Source organism: Sander lucioperca, chromosome 16, assembly GCF_008315115.2.
Source record: "Sander lucioperca isolate FBNREF2018 chromosome 16, SLUC_FBN_1.2, whole genome shotgun sequence".
NCBI lineage: Eukaryota > Metazoa > Chordata > Actinopteri > Perciformes > Percidae > Sander > Sander lucioperca.
The window spans coordinates 13,810,503-13,833,615 of record NC_050188.1 but is presented as its reverse complement, the minus strand read 5'-3'; the positions used below and the strand labels follow the sequence as shown (position 1 = coordinate 13,833,615).

Here is a 23,113-nt window from a genome sequence, read left to right as displayed (position 1 = left end):
AACAATCTGCAGCTGCCTCGGAAAAACAACACAGACGGTGCGTTCAATGAAACTGGTAAACTACAGCCTTGTGGTGCATTCAAAGTTATTATTAAATGTCCTTTTCCCATCTGGTGGTTGTTTTTGTCGTTCAACAGCTATTTATTAGTGAAATAAGTTATTGTTATACATTATTATTAAATCATTTCATTTTGACCATATGGCCTTAGCAATAAACAAGCCGTTCTTTAATGTCGCCGAATGTTGTTTAGTACCTTTCTTTTTAGGTTCAGGCACAGTTAATTATGTATGCGATTAATTTCGATTAATTAATTACAGAGTATGTAATTAATTAGATTACATTTTTTAATCGATTGATAGCCCTAGTAACTATGAGGTCTCATTGTTATCATCCTTGCTGCACTTGTGGCAATTTTTAAGAACTGGTCAAAGATTGAATCGAAATTATCAGTCGATTATCGATTTTACCTCTTATTTAAATAATGTAATTGAGACAAAAAGGTGAGACAGTAATACATTTGTGAAAGGATTAATTTCTTAATGGGTCAGTGAAAACGTACTAGGGGCATGCAGAAGTGACAAACTGACCAACGAGGGAAGTACAAAAAATGTGTTTATAGTCAATTTCTTTTTGCACCTTTTTACCTTGATATACAATTTTATCTGAACTAGGAAAACTGTCTGTCTGCGTTCATCCCATGCTATACCTTCACAGGACCCATACTCTTACACTAAGCCCTCACACAAAGCCAATACTCACAGTGTCTGGGTTACCCTCCAGCAACACGTTAATGGCTCTGTTGACATCCCCGTTGCAATCGTGCAGTGCGATCATAGACTCATCCTGGTCCTTGCCTGTGATGTCAATCAGCTGCAAAAGAAAGAGTGGCATGATGAGACACAGAGGTGACCCTTGACAACTTGTTCATAAAAAAGGCTCTTAATTTGAATCTGAACTTATACACACACAAAAAAAAAAAACACGTTTTATACACACAAAAAAAACATGTTTTAAAAACATACATACATCAGAACAAAGGTTAGCTACAGAACAGCACACCTGCTACCATCTTGGTCACTTCAGTAGCTTGAACACACATTTTATTTTCCATAAAGGTTGTGACACCATGCCCTCTTCCAATGCCTTTGAAAATTCTACACACTATAATCGAGTCTGCAAAAGATAACAACCTCCCTTATCAAAAGGTACCGATACGTTTTTTTTTTTATTATAAAACTTTCCAACCTTAAATGCTAATTTTGGGTCTTACTTTTTAACTTTGACTAACGTAATCATTAATCACATAGGATTTATTGCCAGATTCTGTATAACACAAATAAACGTAAAGCAACATGTCAGCATTTGTCAAACTAGCAACTGAAACTGCTGAGATTTATTTAATAAGAGCAGCTAATAATATACAGTGTGGAACCTCAGATTTTTAACCTCTTTACACATGCAAACAGGGAAAAAAATACCCATTTGCTGTGACCATTTCTAATAACTTAGCTTGTGCCTTAAAATACATAGTTCAAGCATTTTTTCATAGCAATTCCACAGCTAATTAACACATTTTATGGAGAATGATATATTGGCTATAAATAATATTCACCACCATCACCGCAACCTTAATATAATGCACTGAATGTTGTGTCACTGACTGTATGTGCTTGATGACATCTGGCCAACCAAATATGCAATAATAATTTCATATATGCAATATGCATAATATAAGAGACACACATATGCACACCCAATGCAAGACACAATACATGTGACAATATGTATCACAGCTAAAAACACAAAGTAGTGCTACTTAACTGGAAAACTCAAGTAGGACAAAACGATGTGCTTCTGCTCACCTGTTTGACCTTCTCTTCAAAGTCTGCATCATTGTGGTCTGAAATCATCTGCGCAAGTCGGATCTGCTCTGCGGTAGCCTGTTCCAAGAGTAGTGAAACATCCAATATTTGCAACAAACAGAAGCACAGATTTGCATTCATGTAAAAACAAAAGACAAACTCATATTAAGCCATTCATAAAATCTTTAAAACCTTTTCAATGCAACTAGCTACTACCGTCACTGGCTACTAGATGTCTTGTTAGACCCTTCAATCCCTTACACGCTTAAAGACCTGCCCAAACACTACATTGTAACTATAAAACTTGTGTGATGTTAGCTGGTCCACTTAGATCAGTGAGTTAGTTGATCAGTGTAGTTCAGACTAAAAGGTGTAATCCCTAAAATCAGGGATTTACCTCCAGATTGTCAAAATATGGTGTCAACAGTCCTGATTATCTTGTAGTGGATTATTAGCTTTAGTCTAATAAACTTATCAACTGACTATTTAATAGGGCTGTAACTAGCATCATTTTTCACAATCTCTTACAGAGAACATTTTGTTGAGCCATGCATTTGGTATTTGAAGTTATGTTGAATAATACGGTCACAACTGTTGGTGACTGTACTACGTATTTGTAGAACTGTGTCTAACTAAACAAGTCACATTTACTAATAAATTGCTTTTCCTATTTTCAACCCTAGTGCATATCACTGCATCTGGGCAGTGTGACAGGTGGTGAGAGTACCTGAGGCCTCTGCTTGTGCTGTGTCTGACTCTGTGTCTGGCCCTGTGTCTGCTCCCAGCTGCCACGGGCTCGGTTCCCGCCCATGGACGTCATCATTTACAGTATATACAAATAACAGTATTTACAAAGGAATAACACCTGAGAAGAGAAGGGTGAGAGAGACATTAAAGACCTGTGACTATTACCTATTTATGTCATCACATGGATTTCTGGTACACAGTACTACTTCCTCAAACTGCCTGGTGGCTTATTGCCTAGTGGGGGGGAGAGAGAGCTAGCAGCGTTATCAAGAAGACAGCATCAGCTTTGTTCCCAGAGACGCCTGAAAAACGTTGACAAAGATTGTTTTTCAGCTCCTTTTCAGGCAATGTCTAAAGCCAAAGCTAGCCGCGGGTATGACCCGCGAAGCAAGCGTGCCTGCAGCACTCAAGGCTTGCAAGTGCATAACGTTAGCTAACTTATTTACCTCTTCACAGTATTATGCAACGCTTTCTTTATCAAAATAGGCTTGGTGGTATTTAGTCAAACTATAGTGTGAAACATGATTGCAAATCCTACGATAGACCAGCACTGTTTTGAACACCAAATGAGAGAGCCAAGATACAAACACATAACGTTAGTTAAGACATCCGACTGGCTAACGTTATACATCTCTTTTGGATAGCAAACTGTTAACATTGCTATCCACGGCGGCTGCTTAATCTTGCATACGTTACGTAAAACCCTGTTTGGACTAGCCCACAAACAAGCCTAAAACCAGGGCCCGTCGAACATATCCAATTCTATTAACCAGCCACATGGCCAAAATGCTAGCCAACTAGCTAATACTTGAGTGGAAAGCATCCAGCTTTGAGGTCGTGGTGGGCTTCCGCTTCTCACGGCTTCACCTCATGGCGACAACGAGGATAACTAACAGCCGATAGCAAACTAGCTAATTGAGTACCGACAACTGCTGACTTAGCTCGATGGCCAACAAGTTAATTACCTAACTTACTAGCGAGCAGTGAAGCTTTCATATTCGAACGAACCAAAAACGCCCATGCCACTCCGTTGCCACTAGCTAGCTAGCTAGTCTGCTAACGAATGTTAGCCATGCTAACTTAATTAACGTTAACGCTAACGTCGTTTCGCACAGCTAGGCAACATTAGCCAGTTAGCAAAGTAGCCCCTTCATAAACTGCACCACCTCTATACAACATTGTAGCCCCAGTATATTATGGTGACCGGGCTCTCGACATAGGAATCACCGATGCTAAAGGCAGGCCTGCAGGCCGCTAAAATGAAAATAAATAACAGACGATACTGACCAGAAACCCGGCTCAATATTTGACACTGCTACACAACCGACCGACAAGTGGTCTCGTTGTCGACCGTCTAGTCGGATTTAGCACAGGATATAATTCCTGAACCCCAAGTTGATACAACTAAGTTGGGAAAATATAGCGAACCGACTCGCTCACACAATAAGCGAGAGACTGAATTTACCTGTTTCTTTTCCACTCTGACACCACGGAGAGCTGCGTCACGTGGTTTACAGGGCGCTTCGAGGAAACTGGACCCACAACATGTGATCACATTACACACTAAAATAGTTTAATATTATCAGCGGAGTTATGACATGTCAGTGGTGAGGATGCACAACACAGATAATAAATGTTGGTACACTGAGTGATGAGGAGTGTAAGAGATTGCATTTTTCTAATAAAGAAATATACATGTATGTAAAACATGTCAGTGTTGAGTATGGTTGGAGCCATGAACTTGACAGTACTCCAGATCCAGAAAGACTCAGGTCTCACATGGGAAAGCAGCACAAAAAACAGGTTAGAAAACAGATGAAAAAACATGCAAGAAAGAAAGCACAGAAATGACAATCAAAAGCTGTATCCACTACATAAACAATATAGCAATACCTTTCCATACGATTTTGTTAATTAATTGTGCAAATAATTGTGCTACATAGCTTGTACAAGCATGAATAATACAATATTTGGATATTTAGTATATGCCATGTTATGTATAGCTATTTCATAGTCTATGGTATCACTCACTACACTAATATGTAATAATGTGATGTACTAGGCGTATATAAGGAATATGATTGAAATAATTAAATGTAATATAGTATTAAATATGTTACTACTAACGTTACTTCTATTATTACAACAACTACCGCTAATATTTTTATTATATAGCTATAATAGTAATATATAATATCCAATACAAAGTGCGGTTGTATTAAGTGCTTGTTTAATTGCACAACAGTTTGGCCTATGGTTTGGCCAACATTGCAAATTATCTTTAGTTTTTTTTAATCAAATTTTGTACAAAAAGAAGCATGCTACAATACAAAACATATGGTAGTAGTTTTTGGGCCCTGTGAAAGTTTGGGGCTAAACAAAGCATAACATATTGTACAAGATGTGAATTAAACCACAGGTAGGTTGTTTGACCTAACTGGTCCTCCTTACACAGTTATTACGGTAATATGGAGCGTCGCAAATCAGTTGTCGTCGCTGTCGCCCTACAGCTTCTAGCTAGCACAAGTTGAACTTAGCTAGCTACTACTACATGCATGATGTCGCTGAACACGAATAGGAGTATCAGTACGCTCGCTGCATAGTTTTTTCCCCTTTCTAGAAACATCCTTTCAAAGCTGATACAACTTTTCGACTGTGCTGCAGTAGCATTTATTTTCTAAATTCATAACCGACTGTTAGCTACCAAGCTAATGTAGCAACATAACGTTTAGCACTGCTTAGCTAAGCTAGCTAATCGGCCTGTGGATAAACTGTTTACACTGACAGTCAACATGGCAGAGTCATTATCAGGGGTTAATGTTGTTCTGGTTATGGCCTATGGAAGCTTGGTAAGTAAGTTTCAGTTTTGGTTGCTAGCTGATTGCTCATGTGATGATGCTGAAGTTAAAACCCTGTCCTGTCACGGTTTGGTTTTGTGTGTAGGTGTTTGTGCTGCTGTTTATCTTCGTCAAAAGGCAAATCATGCGATTTGCAATGAGATCCCGCAGAGGACCCCATGCACCTATTGGCCACAATGCACCTAAGGTAAGGTGGATCTCCTCTTTTATAAGTTAGTTTACCTCTTGTGTAGTTGAATATGCATCAGCTGCTGTTGGTTCAAGAGTTCAGCCTGGTGTCTGTGTATTTTCTTCATGAATTGATATACAGGCTCTGAGGGAAGAGATTGACTCCAGACTGTCCAAGGTCCAGGAGATCCGCTTTGAACCTCGTCTCCTATCAGAAGAAGACGATAGGCTGAAGCAAGGATCACAGATCAGTCTGTCACTATTTCAGCTCATCTTGTTGCCACCTGAATCTCTTTGAAGTGCATTTCTTTTTTCGAAATCTAACATAAACCTGTTTGTATATCACAGGTTGCTACAACTACCTGTACAGAATGAAAGCTCTGGATGCCATCCGCGACTCAGGTGAGAGATTAAATTTGATGTTCAGATTTATTGATTCTGCAGGTGCATTTATTATTCTTCTCATCGTGTCATCACATAACTGAATCAATTATTCTCACACTCATGACTGTATCATATTGTATCACATCTTGAGAAGAAGCACTTCAAACAGCTTTTCATTTGTTAAAGGTGCCGTAGGTAGGATTGCGAAGATCCAGGACTTAGCCAAAAAATTTGAACATTGACAACTTCTCAGTCCCTCCCCCCTTTCTGCTAAAGCCCAAAACGGTCTCCTAAACCCCTCCCCCCACAAGGGAGAATGAATGCGTGTGCAAGAGCAGGGATTAGGCTCGTTCGAGATGAACTGCGCCTCGCCTGTAAAGTGGACGAGAGCAGGCGGCAGCAGCCGGGGGCGGTGACAAAAAAATCCGCTGTCAAGTCGGACAGTTTCCAGCCGATTCCAGCAGCCTTCAAGCTGAACAGGAAGTGACAGAAACACTGTGGTCCGATTCCGATTTAATAAAATGTTAACAGACCCATATCTCAGCTTGTACACAGTCTCCAGTTGTTTTTATTAAGACAGAGTAGCTCTCAAAATGCTCTACATGCGATCTGTTGCTGATTTTAATTTTAACAACACACTGTTGATGATCCGTAATCTGAACGGATTTAGTCTCTGACTTCTAAACAGAACTATCAGCCACACAACATGTGTTATGTACAGAACAAGCCTTTAAATCAGACAAATAGCAGTTAAAATCCCTCCAAATCAAAATCAATAAAAAGTTTATATAAAACGTCATCATGTTGAGTCGATTCTGAACCAATCAGCTGTTAGATCAGCTGAGAGGCCGGCGTTTCCCAGCATGCCCTGGGTCCGCCTGGGTCTTGCAGTCGGTGGAGAGCAACTGTGGCGCCTGGCTCTAAAAACTGCGGCCGCCTTGATCTCGTGAGGTTATCTTTGCCCACGTGTGTATGACGTCAGAGCAAGTCGGGATCAAGTCGGACACAAATCTAACCGGCGTGCATTGGGCGGCAAACGCCGGAGATCGATTCTGCGCATATCTGGCTCATCTCGAACGAGCCTATTGACACCCCCCCTGGCCCTGATTGGTGCATCTGCACAGGGAGCTGTGGATTTTTGCAAATCGCACTACAGGCTGTAGGTGGTGCCAGAGGAGCCGGATTTTTCATGTACTGGAGTTCTACTTTACATAGCGTCAGTTTCAGCAAATATGACAGAAAGTTAGTTTTATAAGTCTTAGCTACTGCACCTTTTAATCTCTAAAAAATGATTGTTTAATACATTTATTTCTTGAGTCTTTTGTTTGCGTAATTATATATTATGCTCTGACTGCAAAAAACCGTGACCCAATTTCCCCATGGGGAGTATTGAAATTTCATCTTTTTCTAACCTTCACTTCTTGTTCCTTCCTGTTTGGACCTCAGGAATTCCTCTGCAGGAGATAAGCCGCTGTCCCAGTGCGTTTACTGGACGCAGCTTCAGGAACTGGCTGCTGGAGTTGCGCAACTCCCACTCTCTGATCAAGAGCAGCCGCAGCGCACTTATTGACCGTTTGCTTGAAGGCTACGACAGCGCTCGCCATGGGACTGGGGTGCGTAAAAGTGTTTTTGCGACTGATGAGTGATGGAAAGAAAATATGACTATGATGGGCAGTTATGTCGTAGCAAGTTACTGATTTGACTTTAAAGTCGACTCTTTGTTTCAGGTGTTCGGGGAAGCAGAGTTTCTTGAATACCAGCAAGCTCTAAACGAACTGGCTGATGTGTAAGTGCTGGTATTCTCGTCCAGACATTAAATTGTTTAAATCTTTAGAGACACTCATTCTTTATAAGCACAATAAATCATTGAATATATAGCATAGACCTACTTGCACAAATCTTGTTTTCAGCTCACAGCACGTCATTTTTAATCAACACTCTGTTATTACTATAACTGCTGCTATTTCATTACTAATATCCATGAATCTCTTTACATGTACTAGTATTAATAATATATTTGTGTAATGCCGTCCATCTTACAGTTGACATTTTTGCATAGTAACCACCCCTTTCTCTGCCTCCCTTTCCTCTCCCCTCCCTCAGGGTGAAAGCCTATTCCAGCACCACCAGCCTGGACCAGCATCACCAGTCTGCAGCCAAGGACCTGACAGGCTCTCCTGTCCGGAGCACTCCCTCCACCATCCAGGTCACCTACCTGCCCTCCACCGGCCAGCGCAGCAAGAGGCCCAAACACTTTCTGGAGCTCAAAAGTTTCAAAGACAACTACAACACACTGGAGAGCACCCTGTGAGAGACCGCTGTTAACTTACAGACTGTAAAAAGGTGTGTGTGTGTGTATGTGTAAAAGAAATGTCTAATTTTTATAACAATAGTTAAAATGTTGGAGACATATTTTTTTTCTCATTACGGTCAAGCCCTTATGTGCACATGTTACACCCAAGGCCTTTGTTCTTAATTTGGACCTAATGAGTGTGTTCAGAAAACAAATATGATTGTAGAAAACCTTCCAAGGTTTCCATCGTCACTTTTGTAAAAACAGCAAAGTTAATGGCAAGTCACCTGGATTTATTTTTATCTTTCTCAAAGTCCAAATGTAAATATGAGTGTACCTTTTGATTTACTGTGTTTGTACAGATGTACGATATTTATACGGTCATTGATAACTTGTTGTAATTGATATTGAGTGATATGTATTTATGTGAGGTTGTACATGTTTGTGGTTTGAGATAAAAGCCTTACAACCCACTTTCCTAATAGTCTGTCTTTAATGTTTCCACTAGATGGCAGTACAAGGTTAAAGAGTAGAGATGCAACAACAGAGATGCTAAAAGTCAGGTGTGTAAAAGTTCACAAAAATCAGGTATTTCATTATATTGAAATAAAATGTGACAGTCTACGACACAAAAACAGACTGAACTTCAATGTACAGTATCTTTCTACAGTGTTCACAGTAACTGGGTACTCAGTTTATAAAAATGTACATCCTGGATTGCAAGTATTTAAGAAAAACAGCCATACAAACAATGCAGAAGTATGTAATTAGGTTTATCAGTTAAATCAGAGTTGTTATTAAATATGCAACATTTTAGCACAACACTAGATGTGTAATACAAAGGGTTTTGAGGCAGCACTTGGCAGTGTAGCTAAGAATTAAAATGTAGCTATAACTAGCCTCTATCTCTACAAGTACCCCCTAATATGTTTTCCAGCATAACTAAAATAAAGGTCAGAATTCTAATACATAAAAAAGCATTATCACTTATTATATTTAACCCAGTCTAATATCAGGGAAATCTATTTAAGTTAAACGTAAATCATATTTTAACGTTGATATAGCCAACTGCATGCCTGCCATTGGCAATATGGTGCAAAGTACTAAGGAATCTGACCCTGGACCCTGCTACTTAAGATTGTGGCCAACAGGCTGTAGGATGAAGAAGTGCTGAACACACTCAACACAATGTCCTTATTTGTACAAAAATGCATGTTTAACAGAGACATTTACAATAATAACAGCAGTTTTTTTAAACTCAACCCACCTTATACATTGACCTATTTAAACAACTTATATATAACTTCTGTATGCGAAAGAAGTGGTGGTGGAAAACTTTAAAACGGGGAACTTTACTGAACTTTTGCTACTGCCACTGCATTGTGAAGACTTCCTGACAAAGTACGTACTGCACACATTTGTGTCTTTGTATATCATAGAAGAAGTTCAGTAAAATTCTTTGCATTGCACAGCTTCTTACAAGTTTCCTTTTTAGGATTCCTCCTACCATTGGATCCTAGTGTAAATTCCCCTTTACTTTACTATTTTAAATTCTGTTTGATACAGAGAGCCAAGAAAGGTGTGCAGAACAGCCTCAAAAGTAACTATGAGGTACTTACAAAGGACCAATGTGCTTTGTCACCATTAGGTCTGTTAAGCCAGCCTTTGTGAATCACTGCATATCTACGTTTTGTATTCTGGTGGTAGGTAGTTAAATATTTACTGTATATTTACACAGTATTGTACTTGTGGTTATTCTATGGTTGACACTCAGGACTTGATCTCGATGACTTTGATGAGCGGGAGGGCCTTGTCGGTCTGAGTCGTCGGTGTGAGTCTTTTACTGTACAGAGGGGGGAAATAAAATGAATGCTATGAGGTTTATGTGGACATTTTAGTATAACGTGACCGGTAGAGAAGACACCTTCTCAGTAGGATAAAATCAGCATCTTACTGTGAATATGAAAGCTCACCTGTAAACAACCTCTGGCTTGTTCTCAGTGGACGTCAGTGGGGGAGGATCCTGGCCTGCCAGGAAGTACTCCATGTGGTCATGCATTTCTCTGTTCTGCAGACAGAAAGGGGTTAATTACATTAAATTGTGTGCACAGATGCAATTACAGAGCAGTAGTATGAAAGTTGTACATGCAAGACAACTTTTCAGCTCTTACTTGATTGGAAAGTAATCTATTTGGGTGTGAGGCTTTTAGATTTAGCACAGAAAGGACAAATAAAAACAAATAACGTACTATATGAAAATGTCAGAAAAAAAATCTGTCATAGTTATAATAGCCTTTAGTTATTCATTCAGATTCTCTAACTGCAGTTATATAAAGGCTCCTGACCTCAGCTTCCAGGAAAGCCACCCTCTCCTCCAGATCCCTGATGAATCGATCTCTCTCTTGGATGACAGTTCTGGAGTTCTGCAGCTGTATCATTGACAAAACAAACCCAAACCAACAATGTGAAATGCTCAGGAGAAACACAGCTCACTTTTCCAAGAGGAGCAGATGCAGCATTACTTATTCACGACAAGGTTTTGTTCTAACCACACGTTTCCTCTTGGCTCTACTTCCGCAAATCAATTACACTTTATGTGTCCACCTCCTCAAAATCTAATTTCCTTGTTAATGGCTTCCTCTGCAGTTGTGGGCAACAGAGAGCTCATTTGCATTGTGTGTGTGTGTGTGTGTGTGTGTGTGTGTGTGTGTTGTGTCTGTGCGCACCTTGCACTACTAGTCAGCCTGCTTGTGTGCATAAATACCTGTTCGATCATGTGGCGGACTTTCCTCTGCTGACTCTTTAACATGTCGTCAAGGTGATGAATCTTTTCCTTCAGGAGAGCCACCTCCTTCTCCAGCATTTCACATCTGCAAACACACAATATATGAGAACAGCAAATTGATACATATAAAGTATGAAGCCATACATAACTACTGAACAAGTTATTTTGTAATTTTGACTATAGGAGGTTGTTTTATTTGTGTGCTTTGCATTTTGCACCCTGGAAAGCAAGTTGCTAATGGATAAATAATTTTAGAGGATATAAAAGTGGATGAATTCACCTATATCTAACAGTGAAACAAATAGCATTATTGGGTAGTAAACTTTGTTTCTCTTCTCACCTCTGTTCATTCTCCTCCCCTTCCTCCCGGTCTGCTTTGAGCTGCAGCAGCTCTGCCTCCCCTGCTGCCAGCTTGTCTTTGAGGATGCTGTTCTCTATCTCCATGTTTCCAAGCAGCCTTTGCAGCTCCTCCACCTGCTGATCCCTCTCCTCCGACCGCTCCTCAGCCTTCTGCAGCCGCTCAGATTGCTCAGCCAGACGAACGCCATACTGCTGTGACTCGGCCTGTGAGGGGAGCCACAGAGTAAGGGCCCATTTAGACTAGAAAAAGTGATCAGGCGATTAGCCGCAGCGCTCTGCGGCAGTGGGAGTGTCACTTAAATGGCCCATTTGAGTGACATCCACCCCCCAATATAGCACAAGTAGACTTTTTATTTCACAATTATTGTTTTCCATCAAATCTTTTTTAGATCTCAACAACGACCGCACTTCATTCACTTCAGGCAGCTTCATTTCACAGAGAGAGAGAGAGAGAGAGAGAGAGCGAGAGCGAGAGCGAGAGAGAGAGAGAAGAGGCAGCCTGTGCTGTTGCAGGAACCAGTCAGTTGTTACACAAACTCCTGGGCAGTTAAACTTGTGTTTTTGTTTTTTTTAACCCTCATAGTGCACAGGCAGGCCGCTGCACTTTAGTTCAGCTCCCCCCTGCAGTCCCCACCGCCACAGTCTAATTTACTACCCCCATTCAAAATGAATGGGAAGACCTGCGCTTTCGCAGGACCAATGCAGTGAGTGTGAACACAGCCACAGAACCAAGTACTAGGTAATTAGTGATGGATACACTATTAAAGGCTCTGCACACCCAACAATTACTGTTTTCAATTACTCTGGCTGATTAGATAGACCTCTGCTCCCAGGTAGAAGTTGTTTGGGTTTATCCGACAGTTTCAGATTATCTAAACCACTTTATTTGGAGGCAAAACAAAAAATGAGTGCCCCTGAAATGTTAACAGTAAGTACAGTAGTAAAAGTTAAATCAGGGAAGTCTATAAACTGTAATGGATGTTTACAGCAGATAGCATGGTTTGTTTAAAACCTCTCGGATTGTCTGACTGCTTATGTTTTCCGATGAGCTGTTGTAGCAATTCTGTGGCTTTCCCAGATCCCAGCAATTAACTTGGTGACTACAATCTTTTTTTTTTGTAACCATTAGGAATAATGGACAAATATACAAAAACAAGACCCACATTAAATAAACTGAAATCATCCCTTACACACCCTTAGTCAACCAACCAAGGTGTTTTCACTCATGTTAGATGATATTACTGACATGTTGCTCATTTTCTGGTAAGTTTCTTTGTTAGGACGGAACACCTTACACGTCACCTTCCTTAACAGTACATGAGCTGTGTCCCAAATTCTTATTAGATACTATTTCTAAGCAGATTTTAAGTATGTAGTGTGTGTTCACACTGGAAAAGACAAAATAAAGTATACTCAGTATGCATACTAAAACCCATGAATTTTGAGTGTGCGGTGGATACACAGTATACTCCCACAATGCAATAGAAAAAGAAAGGGAGCTTGTGAGGCTGCTCATAGCTGGAAAACATACACAAAACTAATTGTGGTTAGTGGTGAAACAGATCCAGGAACATCTCAAACAAAAAAAGAACATTTAGCATATTTTTAGAACAACATTGTATGTTTACTGCTAATTGTCAGTGACATTCTAAAGTGTTGTAATATTTGCTCAAATGTTTGTTGTCCAAATCACAGCCTAAATGTATTTGCTAATGACTCGAAATTAAGATGAATAAAATGACAAGTTAGGATTCCAACTACGTAAATGGTTCTATGTGTCTGCCTGTTGTATCAATACATTTGTAACTAGTGCTACTAACTATAAAGAGGGTTTTAGTACTAGCACATAGGGACAGATCAGCCTATGGTAAGTCTGGGGGCATTGTCCCTACATGACCTGACATGTGAATGTGCTGTGGAGCAAAGACCCAAACAGTGGGGGTCACAGGATGAGGGATGAAATCCAAAGATAAGACTGACAGATAATGAGGATGATTAAAGAAACAGGACAGCAGCACAGGAGTGAGTCATAGCTGCAGACAGGAAATCGTATCATGTTAGTGATCTCGTGAGACAGACCTGCAGTCTCTCCCTCTCGTCCTGATGCCTCTTGTCCATCTCCTTCAGCTGTGCGTACAGACGCTTGGTTGCCTCCCTGAGCCTTACACTCTCGTCCTGATTATCCCCGATCTGAGAGTGCAGACAGAAAGTGAAATGCTTAATTAGGCTGTAATCTGGCAAACTACTTGAACCTGAGGACAAGGCAGGTCTGTTAAATGATGCTGAGATAACCTTTTATCTCTGGGCTGTCCTTCCAAAATACTTTTCTCAGACAAAAAAATGTGCTTTGCGTTGCTGTATAATCTGACACCACTTAGAATGGAGGGCAGTGTAAATTGACCTGAGGTTACTTGCATACCACACATACAAGTCACTGGTTGTGGACAGCCACAATATCTCCCTGCTCCAACACTACTTTCTTGGTAAATAATGGCGTTATGTTACAGGAGATGTTATAATGTGCCGAGTCTACTGTACACTAATGCATGGGAAATGCAATTTTGTCTGTCTGTGTGTGTGTGTGTGTGTGTGTGTGCGCGTGTGTCTGTGTGTGTCTGTGTGTGTCTGTGTGTGTGTGCGCACGCGCGTGCATGCGATACGATATTGGTCAGAATGTAAGTGAGCCCCTGAGCTACGTGTGGTAAGTTTTGTTATTATTTAAATGTAAAACTGTAATGCATTCAAACTAGTTTCAGCTGAAATTGGTTTCTGCCATTCTCCATTCCTCAAATTAAACTGATGAATAATCATATCATAAAAGCCACAGCAAACACGAGTTAGAGATGCTGAATTGTGATTTGCTTTCCTGAGCGTCTGACTCAGTGAGAACAGTGTTGCCATAGGTGACAGCTGGTTTGCTGCTGGGCATGTTGACTCTGAAGCCATTGACTGGATACTGAAGAGGAGAGCAGCGGTAGGTTAGTGCTTTATTTCTCCTTTTACTTGTAAAATGTACAGCGGCCCAGCGAGATCACTGCACTGCAACTTAAGAAAACACAAGCAGATGAAGGAAAGGATCTTCATCACTTTAACAACACATACATGAGGAAAAACTACAGTTACTATCGTAATGCACCTTATTTTTGTTTAAACCTCCATAAGACTCCACAGTGTCCATGTATTATCCTGGCGCTGGCTTTGTTTCACTGCCTTCCTGCTAAATTTTGAATTTAATTTAAAAATCCTTGTAATAACTTTTTAAGGCCTCACACAATTTGGCTCCTTACATATATCAGCGAGTTGCAGATGCCATTCAAGGTCTCCTGGTTGTGCTCTGCTCAAAGTACAAGACTCATGCTGACCAGGTTTTCACTGTCATGACTCTCTTTGGGGGTCAGATCAGCAAACTTTGTTTAGGATTTTATTGCCTCGATTTGTTCCCATTATTTAAAAATATTTGCTCGTCTTTGATTTAAATCTTTTTTAACAATTATTTAATTAATACTTGATAGATTAATAAATATGAAAATAATCTTTAGTTAATTAGTTGTAGGCCTAACTGAGTTCATTTTATGGTTTTGCAAGCTCAACACACAACAACTTAAGAAAACATAAACAAAATATACACAAACACATGAAGAAAATATCCCCAACACAATTGACGAGACAAATACGGCAATTTTAGATCCAAATCTAGTCCAGTATCATAATTGCTGTCAATTTCTGTTCATTGACCTACTTGTACTTGACTACTACTCAGCATTACATTTAGCAAATCATCTTTAATTTAATGCAGAGGATGTGTACCTTGTTGTTGGTTGTGTTCTGCCTGGCTGCCATCTGCTCTCTCAGAGTCTTCAGACAGTACCTCACCTAGAAACAAAAACACATTACGCATTAAAAGAAAATGTGAAACTATAACTATATTACTATTCACCATATCAAACCCGGCAAAACACACACTATAATGTTCCCCAATAGTGGTTGAATGTTGACTCATTGTCTAAATGTGCTTGAAGGAAGCATTGCTCAGCTCCGTCTGTCACACACTGACCTCCTGAATCTGCGACACTTCGTCCGTCAGCATTCTGACACTCTCTGCTTTATCTGGACGGGCTTCGAGGAAAACCTGTATACCACAATGACAGGGGTGTGATAGATAACACAGGTGAGCACCCAAATAATTTAGATAAGCATTAAAGGTGTACTGGCTCATACATGCATACATTATGCAAACAAACATTAAAACAAGCTCACATACCTTAATGACTTCAACTTTTTCTTCTGTGGGAGTGACTAGTGTTTCTTCCTGCTCCTCTGGTTTCTGTGGCAGCACTACTGCTACGCTGCTCTCCTATATTCAGTGAAAATAGTTTAGTAAATGTTCCATCCAATACTACTTTTTCTTTCATTGATTACACAACATGACAAAACGGTTTTCTTCTTTGATTTTGTACCTTGTTGCTGTTCCGGTCGGAGGTGCAGCCTGACTGATCCTGATCTTGTAGAGTGAGTCTAAGCCGCCTGCATCTGACCTGAAATGAAGGATGAGTGCATGAGAGGAACTAGATGACTTACTGGAGCTGTGGGTATTCTGAGAAAAACAACCAATGAAAAAAAAGGAGAGGGGCACAAAATGAAAGTCATCAGTGAGAAAGAGGGTGGAGCAGAGAAAGATAGGCGTACTTCTATGGCATGAAACTTCCCCACTCTGAAGTTCCTCTGTGGATGCCACACTGTTAGACCACAAAGCCTAGCAACCCGACCCAGAGGAGACATTTCCTTTTCATCCTTGGGGCAAAGTCTGGTGATTATGACCAAACACTCCACTCTACTCGCTGGAGAAAATGAAACCAGTCTGGTCCAGTAGCTGGCCAAAAATACCAACACTCAAAACATCTGTGACTGCTGAGTCACTTTCAATTAAATTTTGTTGCCATAGAAATAAAAACAGATCATGTGAGATTTTCACAACTTCACTTTAAAACAGTATTAATAGAAAATAGTTTGTGCAACAACTCATACTGGCAATTCTGGAAAACAAAACAGATGGTCTGACTTGTGTTCAGCCCACAGGCCTGGGTGTTTATTCTATTTCTATCTTTATAACTCCTTGATTTGTTTAAATTATAAGCTGTTTTTGATGGGGCGCCAGCTTTTCCTGTATTCTTATATTACATATATTCTTTATTACATGGAGACACACCTGATAGTGGCATTCACTGGAAGTGCATGTTGTTCTATGTTGGTCATAGCCATTTAGTCAAAGTTCACATCATAATCCAGTGCTATTGATTTATTTCATGTTGTAAAACGTTACCTATCAAGAGCTTGTAAGATCATCCACTGAAAATGGCCTAAATGTACACAATAACAGAGTACATATCATTTCAACTCGTAAAACAAATCTTATAATTTTAAAGACAAACTTTCATGAACTGTAAGACAAATCACTCCAGTTATTCAGAGGTTATGTTCCAGAGATAATGTAATAGCTATTGAATAATTAGACAACTGGAACCATATTTTTACTAAATATGTTTTACATAACAACCTTTCCCTAACGCAAAGACTTGCTTTGATAAACATAATCCTCCTTGGCAACACCCATTTAAGTAAGTGGAGGTATGGCTCCACACAAACTGTGTTGCTTTTTGTCTGAATGTGTAAAGAAAACAAACAATTTGGCCCTCTGACAAACTAATCTCATTTTAGGTGGAGGATAAAAGTCCAGGTACAGGTGAGTTATGGAACACAGTTGATTGTTATCTTCACTTGTTGTTATCACCAACCTAAATCATGCTTAATCCTAGCCTCTCTGTGGTGTTATGTGTTGGTATGTATGCATGCATGTTTATGTACATCCTCATATGTCTAGCTTATATGGAACATGCTGTGGCTGTTCAGCCTACAGTGCATGAATTAAAGACTGAATATTATCATCATTATTTGGATGCCTATAAAAATGCTTTTTTCCCTTTGTAGTGCCGCTGTAGTGGGTGCTTTCATCAGTGGCCTTAATTAAACTTAGTCTGGGCGTCAGCTACAGAGTTAATTAGTTAGCAATCAGACAAAAATCCAAGCTGCGCAAGCCATCTAATAGCCAAAAGCAAAAATAACATGAACAAAATGTCCTGTAGATGTTTGGACTGTAATTATCTTAATTTCTTTGATGATTTTATTTTCTAGTCTAAGAAGTACTCGAAGTATTACGACAACTTATTTAAAAAAACTGAGCCAAAACATAGTAACAATATATTAATGCATGCTCAGTTAGTTAGAAGATAGGCTATAACAGAGGGGAGTTTGTTTGGAGGTTATAGCAGAGTAAAGTAAGGTGTTTACAGCTTACAACGCTCACAGGTGTCACACTAGTGGAAGCTGAAACTTAGCTCATAAAAATGTGTTTTTCATGACCGGCTTTTTTATTTTCAGTCAGAGGTATTTTTTTTACAAGTTTCACAGGCAGATGATACTTGCGCATGCCACATAATATACAAGAGAAACAGATGGTGTTTCCCTGTCTTAAATCCCGCTAAAGGACGTCAGGAATCTTCTCTGTCTTGTACATGTTTTACCTGCATAATAGTTTACATTCACATCCTTTAAGTACTTGCTCTGTAACATCAGGTTTTAATGTTGTCTTGTTTGGTCGATGTCACCCAGTAAGCTGCAGAAACACATTCTCCCTGTGAGAATGACACCTGTGATTACAGTGCAGGAATGATAAAGAGGCCCTGACACATTCTCTACATACCACAGTCTGTTGTCAGCTGTAAGTTTAATGGCTGTGCTGCAATAATAACTTCAGTACGCACATGATTTAGTGACACCACATGTAAACCTGACCATGAGAATGTAGAAAGTATCCCAACCAGAATAAAACATGTTTGCAACTCTTATATATGATTTCGTTTCACACTTGATAGCTACTGTAGGACCACCAGACAACAAACTTCATTCATTCAACCACTCCTTTCCTGGGAAAAGCCCTTTGCTGTATCTGGCTTCCAAGTAACACCATGGCAGTACGGTCATCTGGACACACTTTAAGTGCCAGTCAGCGGCTGAATGTTACAGCTCTATGAGACAACGTGGCACAATAGCATCACTTTCGAGGATATCAAGGCAATTACGAATGACGTCATGCCTGGTGCATGTTACAATGAAAAAGTAATCACAGTGAGCTTTAACATGTCTGTGTGTGTGTGTGTGACACACAAAACAAACCTGCGTGTAAATGGGTTTTGATGGTTTTAGAGTGTTTGTGTGAACATGCCTACCATAATATCGACAGGCATTCAGTTAAGGTATGGCTTAAGAACAAAGGGTGAGCCAGAATATCACATGTGGGTGACATATTTGGTTACATACGTAAGCAACTAGTTCTCTGCTTTGCAAGTCAAACACAGGCTAAATGGTTTAGCTTGAATGGCAGATCTTCATGTGTAATTGCCATGTCTGAAAACCATCAGATGCAGTGACAGGCAGGCCAATTCTGTGATCTCAGGGAGCAACAGCTTAAGGGCTTTACACAGAGGATTGTAGGACAGACACACCCTGGGAGGTGCTTACTGTTCACAGAAACACAATGTTCAACCTCACCACACACTATTCCTCCGTGTTTCTTTGGAACCCACTGCATAGACAAGTTCACATGTCAGGCTTGTGGCTGACACTCATTCACAGAGCTTCAAAATAAGCACACCTGAAGAATAAAAGAACAAGATTGCATTATAACCTCAAAATCCTTGATTGTTCAAGTTGCGGTCAACACATATTGCAGAGGTCAAATTTGCTTTGATGCAACACACATTTAAGTTAATGCTTAATCAAACAAAATATGTCACATAACACAGTGTTTATCTGCATTTACATAGTGGTGTTGAAATGAAACACTGAAGTTTGTAATACTAATAAGATACAAATGTGTGTCGAATATGGCAACTAAACTCTTAGAAACACGTGAAAAGCACATTTTGCTTTCATATGTGAACAAAAACAACTTTTTTGAACCCAATGTATTCTGACATCATGTGTTAGGCGAAAAGTTAATTTCTGCTTTACATGTCACATAATCTTATTTCAAATGTCTCATGAAGGCATAGGCTACATAGGCCTACAAACCTTTTTACAGGTAACATTTTTATTTTCGAAAATTTTATTTTTCTGTGCAGTTTCACTTTCATATAGTCATATGGGAAACATTCGCTCAAACATTCTGTTACATAGGTCAGACCAAATTCTCAGCTAAACAGTTAGCTAACATTATTTATCACAGCTGTGATTGTAACGTTAATGAAGTTAGGCTAATAGTGGTAGCCTACCACAAGAAATATAAAGTGGGAATAAGTCACTAGCGTATTTTTGAATACCATATACACATTAACGCTAAGTTAAATGTTGCAGGGATTTAACCCTGTCTCTTTAATTAAAGATATGAGCTAATTCACTCACGTTAGCTTTGTTGTCCTCTTCTCCATTTTCCTCAATCCGCGTCCCGCCGCCGCTCATCTTCTTCTCAGTGTAAAGTGAAGCCAACACATAACAATGAATTAGAAATTATAGTCGTCGAAAGTTTTTTTCTTTCCTGTCTGTCAGTGTTTAAAACTTTACATGTTGTCCTCCTCGCAAACAACTGTTAGACTAGATACTTCAACGGAGAGTGAAGACACACACGGAGCCTGTCCTGCTGCGTTCACTGTCAGCCAGGTAGTTAATTCGATCCCTGCAGGTCTTCAACATGCCTGCACCTCATTTGAATGGAATGTAGCCTACTGAAACATAAATCAGGACGTAGGAAGCAGAAGTCATTGTGCACATTTTGTACTGTTTCAGATTTTGTTTACATTCCATCTTTTTTCTTTTTCATATATTGTAGCCTATACAAAACATGTATGCACTAGTCTAGATTAAAGTATAGCTGTAACTTCCGATTTAGCGTTTTTGTTGCACTTGACTTCTTAGGCTACTGTATCTGTATCCGTTCTCTGCCTCTATGATATTTTCTTTCTGCTGCTGAAATGCTAAATTCCATTGCTGGGGATCAATTAAATATCATCTTTGTCTTATCTTAGGTCTGATCTTATTGTTTATGTTGTATTACTTAATTTGACACACACTCAGCTCCTATTAAAACATTCTCTAAATGTAAAGCTAGTTTTACAGATTAAGACCAGACTGGTCATTTATGGCTGCCTAGAATTAAGCCTACATGTTTCATATTACATCACAAGTGGCCGTCTTATATAGCTACTATAAATTAAAGGCAGAGAGTAAGATCAGTAAATCCAAATTAAACATTTATATTAATTCTGGAGAATCTATTGGGATGATAATGACATATGGCTGAAATAAACTGTGTCTGACCTCAGAGAAGTTGATGACACCTCCATCCAGTAGACATTTGGTGTGAGTGCTGCTGAAAAACAGCATTCTGTCCTCAGTCACCTGCCTGATCTTTTTCCAGATTGATCCCATGTGATGTCTCTCTTCATCTGTCTTGTTTCAACAAATGTTCAACCTCTTCTCAATTTCCCAGCAATATATGTGTCAGTAACAGTGCAGCACCGGGAACCTACAGTAACTGTGATCTGCTCGCTGCAGATAATTCTGTGTCAGACCTGCAAATAGGATGTATTCCAGTCCACTCACATGTCAGGTGGCTCTCTAGCCACTTACACTTGCTTATTTTCCTGTTAGGCCTATGGCTGAACTCATTTACCTTTGGCATCATACTGAATGGCATGCAACTTTTTGTGGCATGAGGTTAGACATGGTAGCCATGAGAAAGTGTCCTTCTTTCAGCATTTGACAATGTTGTTGTGACTGTTTTTGTTTGTTGAATCAAACCAGTGAAATAAAAAGTAGTGCACTAAACAGAGTTTTGGTAGAGGAAAAATGTTATACTTTTATTATGCTTTATTGGTTTTATTTATGATATTTTATAACTTTAATCAACAGTAATCCATCACTTTTTTATGAGCATAAATCCATATAAAAACTTCTTGGTAGGTTTAACTTCACATAAGTGACGACAGAGTGTAGTTTCGTATTGTTGCTTGTTTTATAGTTTTAGGCAGGTGTGGCATAAAATGAAATGATAATGACAATGAAGAACATTACGTTAGAAAGACAATAATCTAATCCCCAAATCAGTTTAAACCACATAAGCCTACTGTATTATTTTACTACAACGTTCTTCTGCTCTTTGACATCATGTAATTATCTTTTACATCTTGGTTTCAGACATAACTTACACTATTTTAAAAACTTTGTTCCATGACACCCAAACAAAAGTAGTCACTTTGTACACATCGCTGAGATTCAATAACCTGTAGTAAATATAGCACATCAACATTGTTTGAGGCACCTATTGGGGTAAATAGACTACTGGTAAGAATCACACAAACTCAAAAGGCAGCTCATTTTGAAAAGCCCAGCCCAATGTAAACATGCGCTAGTTTTAATAGAGTAACGGGTCGGCCTTTGTTGGATCAGCAGCCACCTTTGTATACTGTACAATGTAAAGGCTAAATACCTCTATTTAACATTTTAGACAGTAGTTAGGAAATTGGTGCTGCTGATGTATTCTGTATGCTCAGAATAAAGCTAACATGCAAATCTAAGTTTATTTGTGTGTATCTTATACCAGTGCTACTATAGAGTAGCATTGCAGCATTGCCATTGTAATTCACAACCAGCAGCATGAACAATGTTATAAAAGCTCACTTTCTCATGCATCATGGATGTATTTTCCTTCATCACTATTAGGGCAGCTAATTATATGATGTGGTACACAAAAGCTGCTGATTGCCTGCACTAAATTTGGCTCTAATTGATGGGAATTTATGGACTTCACATTGAAAACATATTCATGGATGTGTAATTGTAATTTTTTTTTTTTAAAGGAAAGACAACAGAAACTTTAAGGATAAGGAAAGTCCCAACCCTGGGAAAAGACAAAAGAGAAGGTGAGTTTAGGAGAGAGACAGAAGGTTGGATGAGGTGGAATCTTGATTACGGCTCGATGTCTTCAGTAATTACAGTAAACCAACTAAGGATTACAGACTCTGTGTGTCTAAGGGTGGGAAGTCAGCCAGAGCTAAAATAACATGCAGCTGACTTGTTACTGAGTCAAGTTGCTAAGAATACTGAGGCGGGACATTTTTTTTGAATAGAACCAAATCTTTACAACACTTTTACATTCACTCTTTCATTCTTAATGCCGTCATTTTTGAGTTTCATTAATAAATGTGAAATAATAATTTTTTTGATGTAATTACACAACATATTCCCACTCTTAGACACATAACATTTGACCTGTTCTTCTCTGTGTCAGTTTGTGATTTGCGGACAGCTTGAGGCTGCACTTAGTACTTTGAATAGTCTAATCCTCAATATACTAGCAACTGACTATAATGAGGCACCATAAGGTCTATGATAGCTGGTTGATACACTATGATACAATAAGGTAAAACACTAGTAGTTAGTATTTACAGGTAAAATACACAGTATGAATTTTAGTTTTACTTAAATATAGTTCATCCTGTTTAAATTATAATTGTTTTATTTGTCTCCAGATAGTACAGTAAGTTACCCATAACACCACATTGTCTGATAATATATGTATGTATCTGTTCCCTTTGGCAGTAA

The 23,113-nt window shown here is 39.2% G+C and overlaps 3 protein-coding genes across 12 annotated transcripts in view; 1 reads left to right on the top strand and 2 right to left on the bottom strand.

The window, feature by feature from the left end:
- Nucleotides 1-4,239, bottom strand: part of ubap2l (ubiquitin associated protein 2-like) — a 33,977-nt gene extending 29,738 nt beyond the window's left edge. For 5 of the 6 annotated variants that reach the window (XM_031296087.2, XM_031296091.2, XM_031296089.2 and 2 more), the window contains exons 1-4: nt 3,898-4,088; nt 2,591-2,728; nt 1,864-1,941; nt 761-871 (exon numbers count right to left, since the gene is read on the bottom strand). In XM_031296087.2, coding sequence (XP_031151947.1) covers nt 761-871; nt 1,864-1,941; nt 2,591-2,686 — 285 coding nt within the window. In that variant the 5' untranslated portion in view covers nt 2,687-2,728; nt 3,898-4,088. Of the gene's footprint in view, nt 1-760; nt 872-1,863; nt 1,942-2,590; nt 2,729-3,897 lie in introns of all 6 variants that reach the window. The other variant, XM_031296088.2, reaches the window with a different exon arrangement.
- Nucleotides 4,240-5,071: 832 nt separating this feature from the next.
- LOC116047337 (protein C1orf43 homolog) lies at nt 5,072-8,786 on the top strand. Of its 4 annotated transcripts, none has more exons than XM_031296080.2 (8): nt 5,076-5,459; nt 5,554-5,655; nt 5,779-5,887; nt 5,985-6,038; nt 7,467-7,633; nt 7,748-7,806; nt 8,124-8,379; nt 8,444-8,786. In XM_031296080.2, the coding sequence occupies exons 1-7, from the start codon at nt 5,403-5,405 to the stop codon at nt 8,329-8,331; spliced, it is 756 nt and encodes a 251-aa protein (XP_031151940.1). In that variant the 5' UTR covers nt 5,076-5,402; the 3' UTR covers nt 8,332-8,379; nt 8,444-8,786. The 4 variants fall into 4 exon arrangements, with proteins under 4 accessions (XP_031151943.1, XP_031151942.1, XP_031151940.1 ...); XM_031296081.2 differs by having other exon boundaries at nt 5,077-5,459; nt 8,124-8,373; nt 8,446-8,786; XM_031296083.2 differs by lacking the exon at nt 7,748-7,806 and having other exon boundaries at nt 5,072-5,459; nt 8,124-8,373; nt 8,446-8,786.
- A 1-nt stretch (nt 8,787) lies between these two features.
- On the bottom strand, nt 8,788-21,070 carry tuft1b (tuftelin 1b). Of its 2 annotated transcripts, XM_031296078.2 has the most exons (13): nt 20,828-21,069; nt 19,916-19,975; nt 15,916-15,993; nt 15,720-15,812; nt 15,513-15,587; nt 15,266-15,331; nt 14,324-14,414; nt 13,538-13,647; nt 11,439-11,662; nt 11,078-11,183; nt 10,659-10,742; nt 10,287-10,381; nt 8,788-10,156 (listed from the first exon to the last, which is right to left on the bottom strand). In XM_031296078.2, exons 1-13 carry the CDS (start codon nt 20,936-20,938, stop codon nt 10,084-10,086), a joined length of 1,266 nt encoding a protein of 421 aa, XP_031151938.1. In that variant the 5' UTR covers nt 20,939-21,069; the 3' UTR covers nt 8,788-10,083. The 2 variants fall into 2 exon arrangements, with proteins under 2 accessions (XP_031151938.1, XP_031151939.1); XM_031296079.2 differs by lacking the exon at nt 14,324-14,414 and having other exon boundaries at nt 13,538-13,648; nt 20,828-21,070.
- Nucleotides 21,071-23,113: the final 2,043 nt, after the last annotated feature.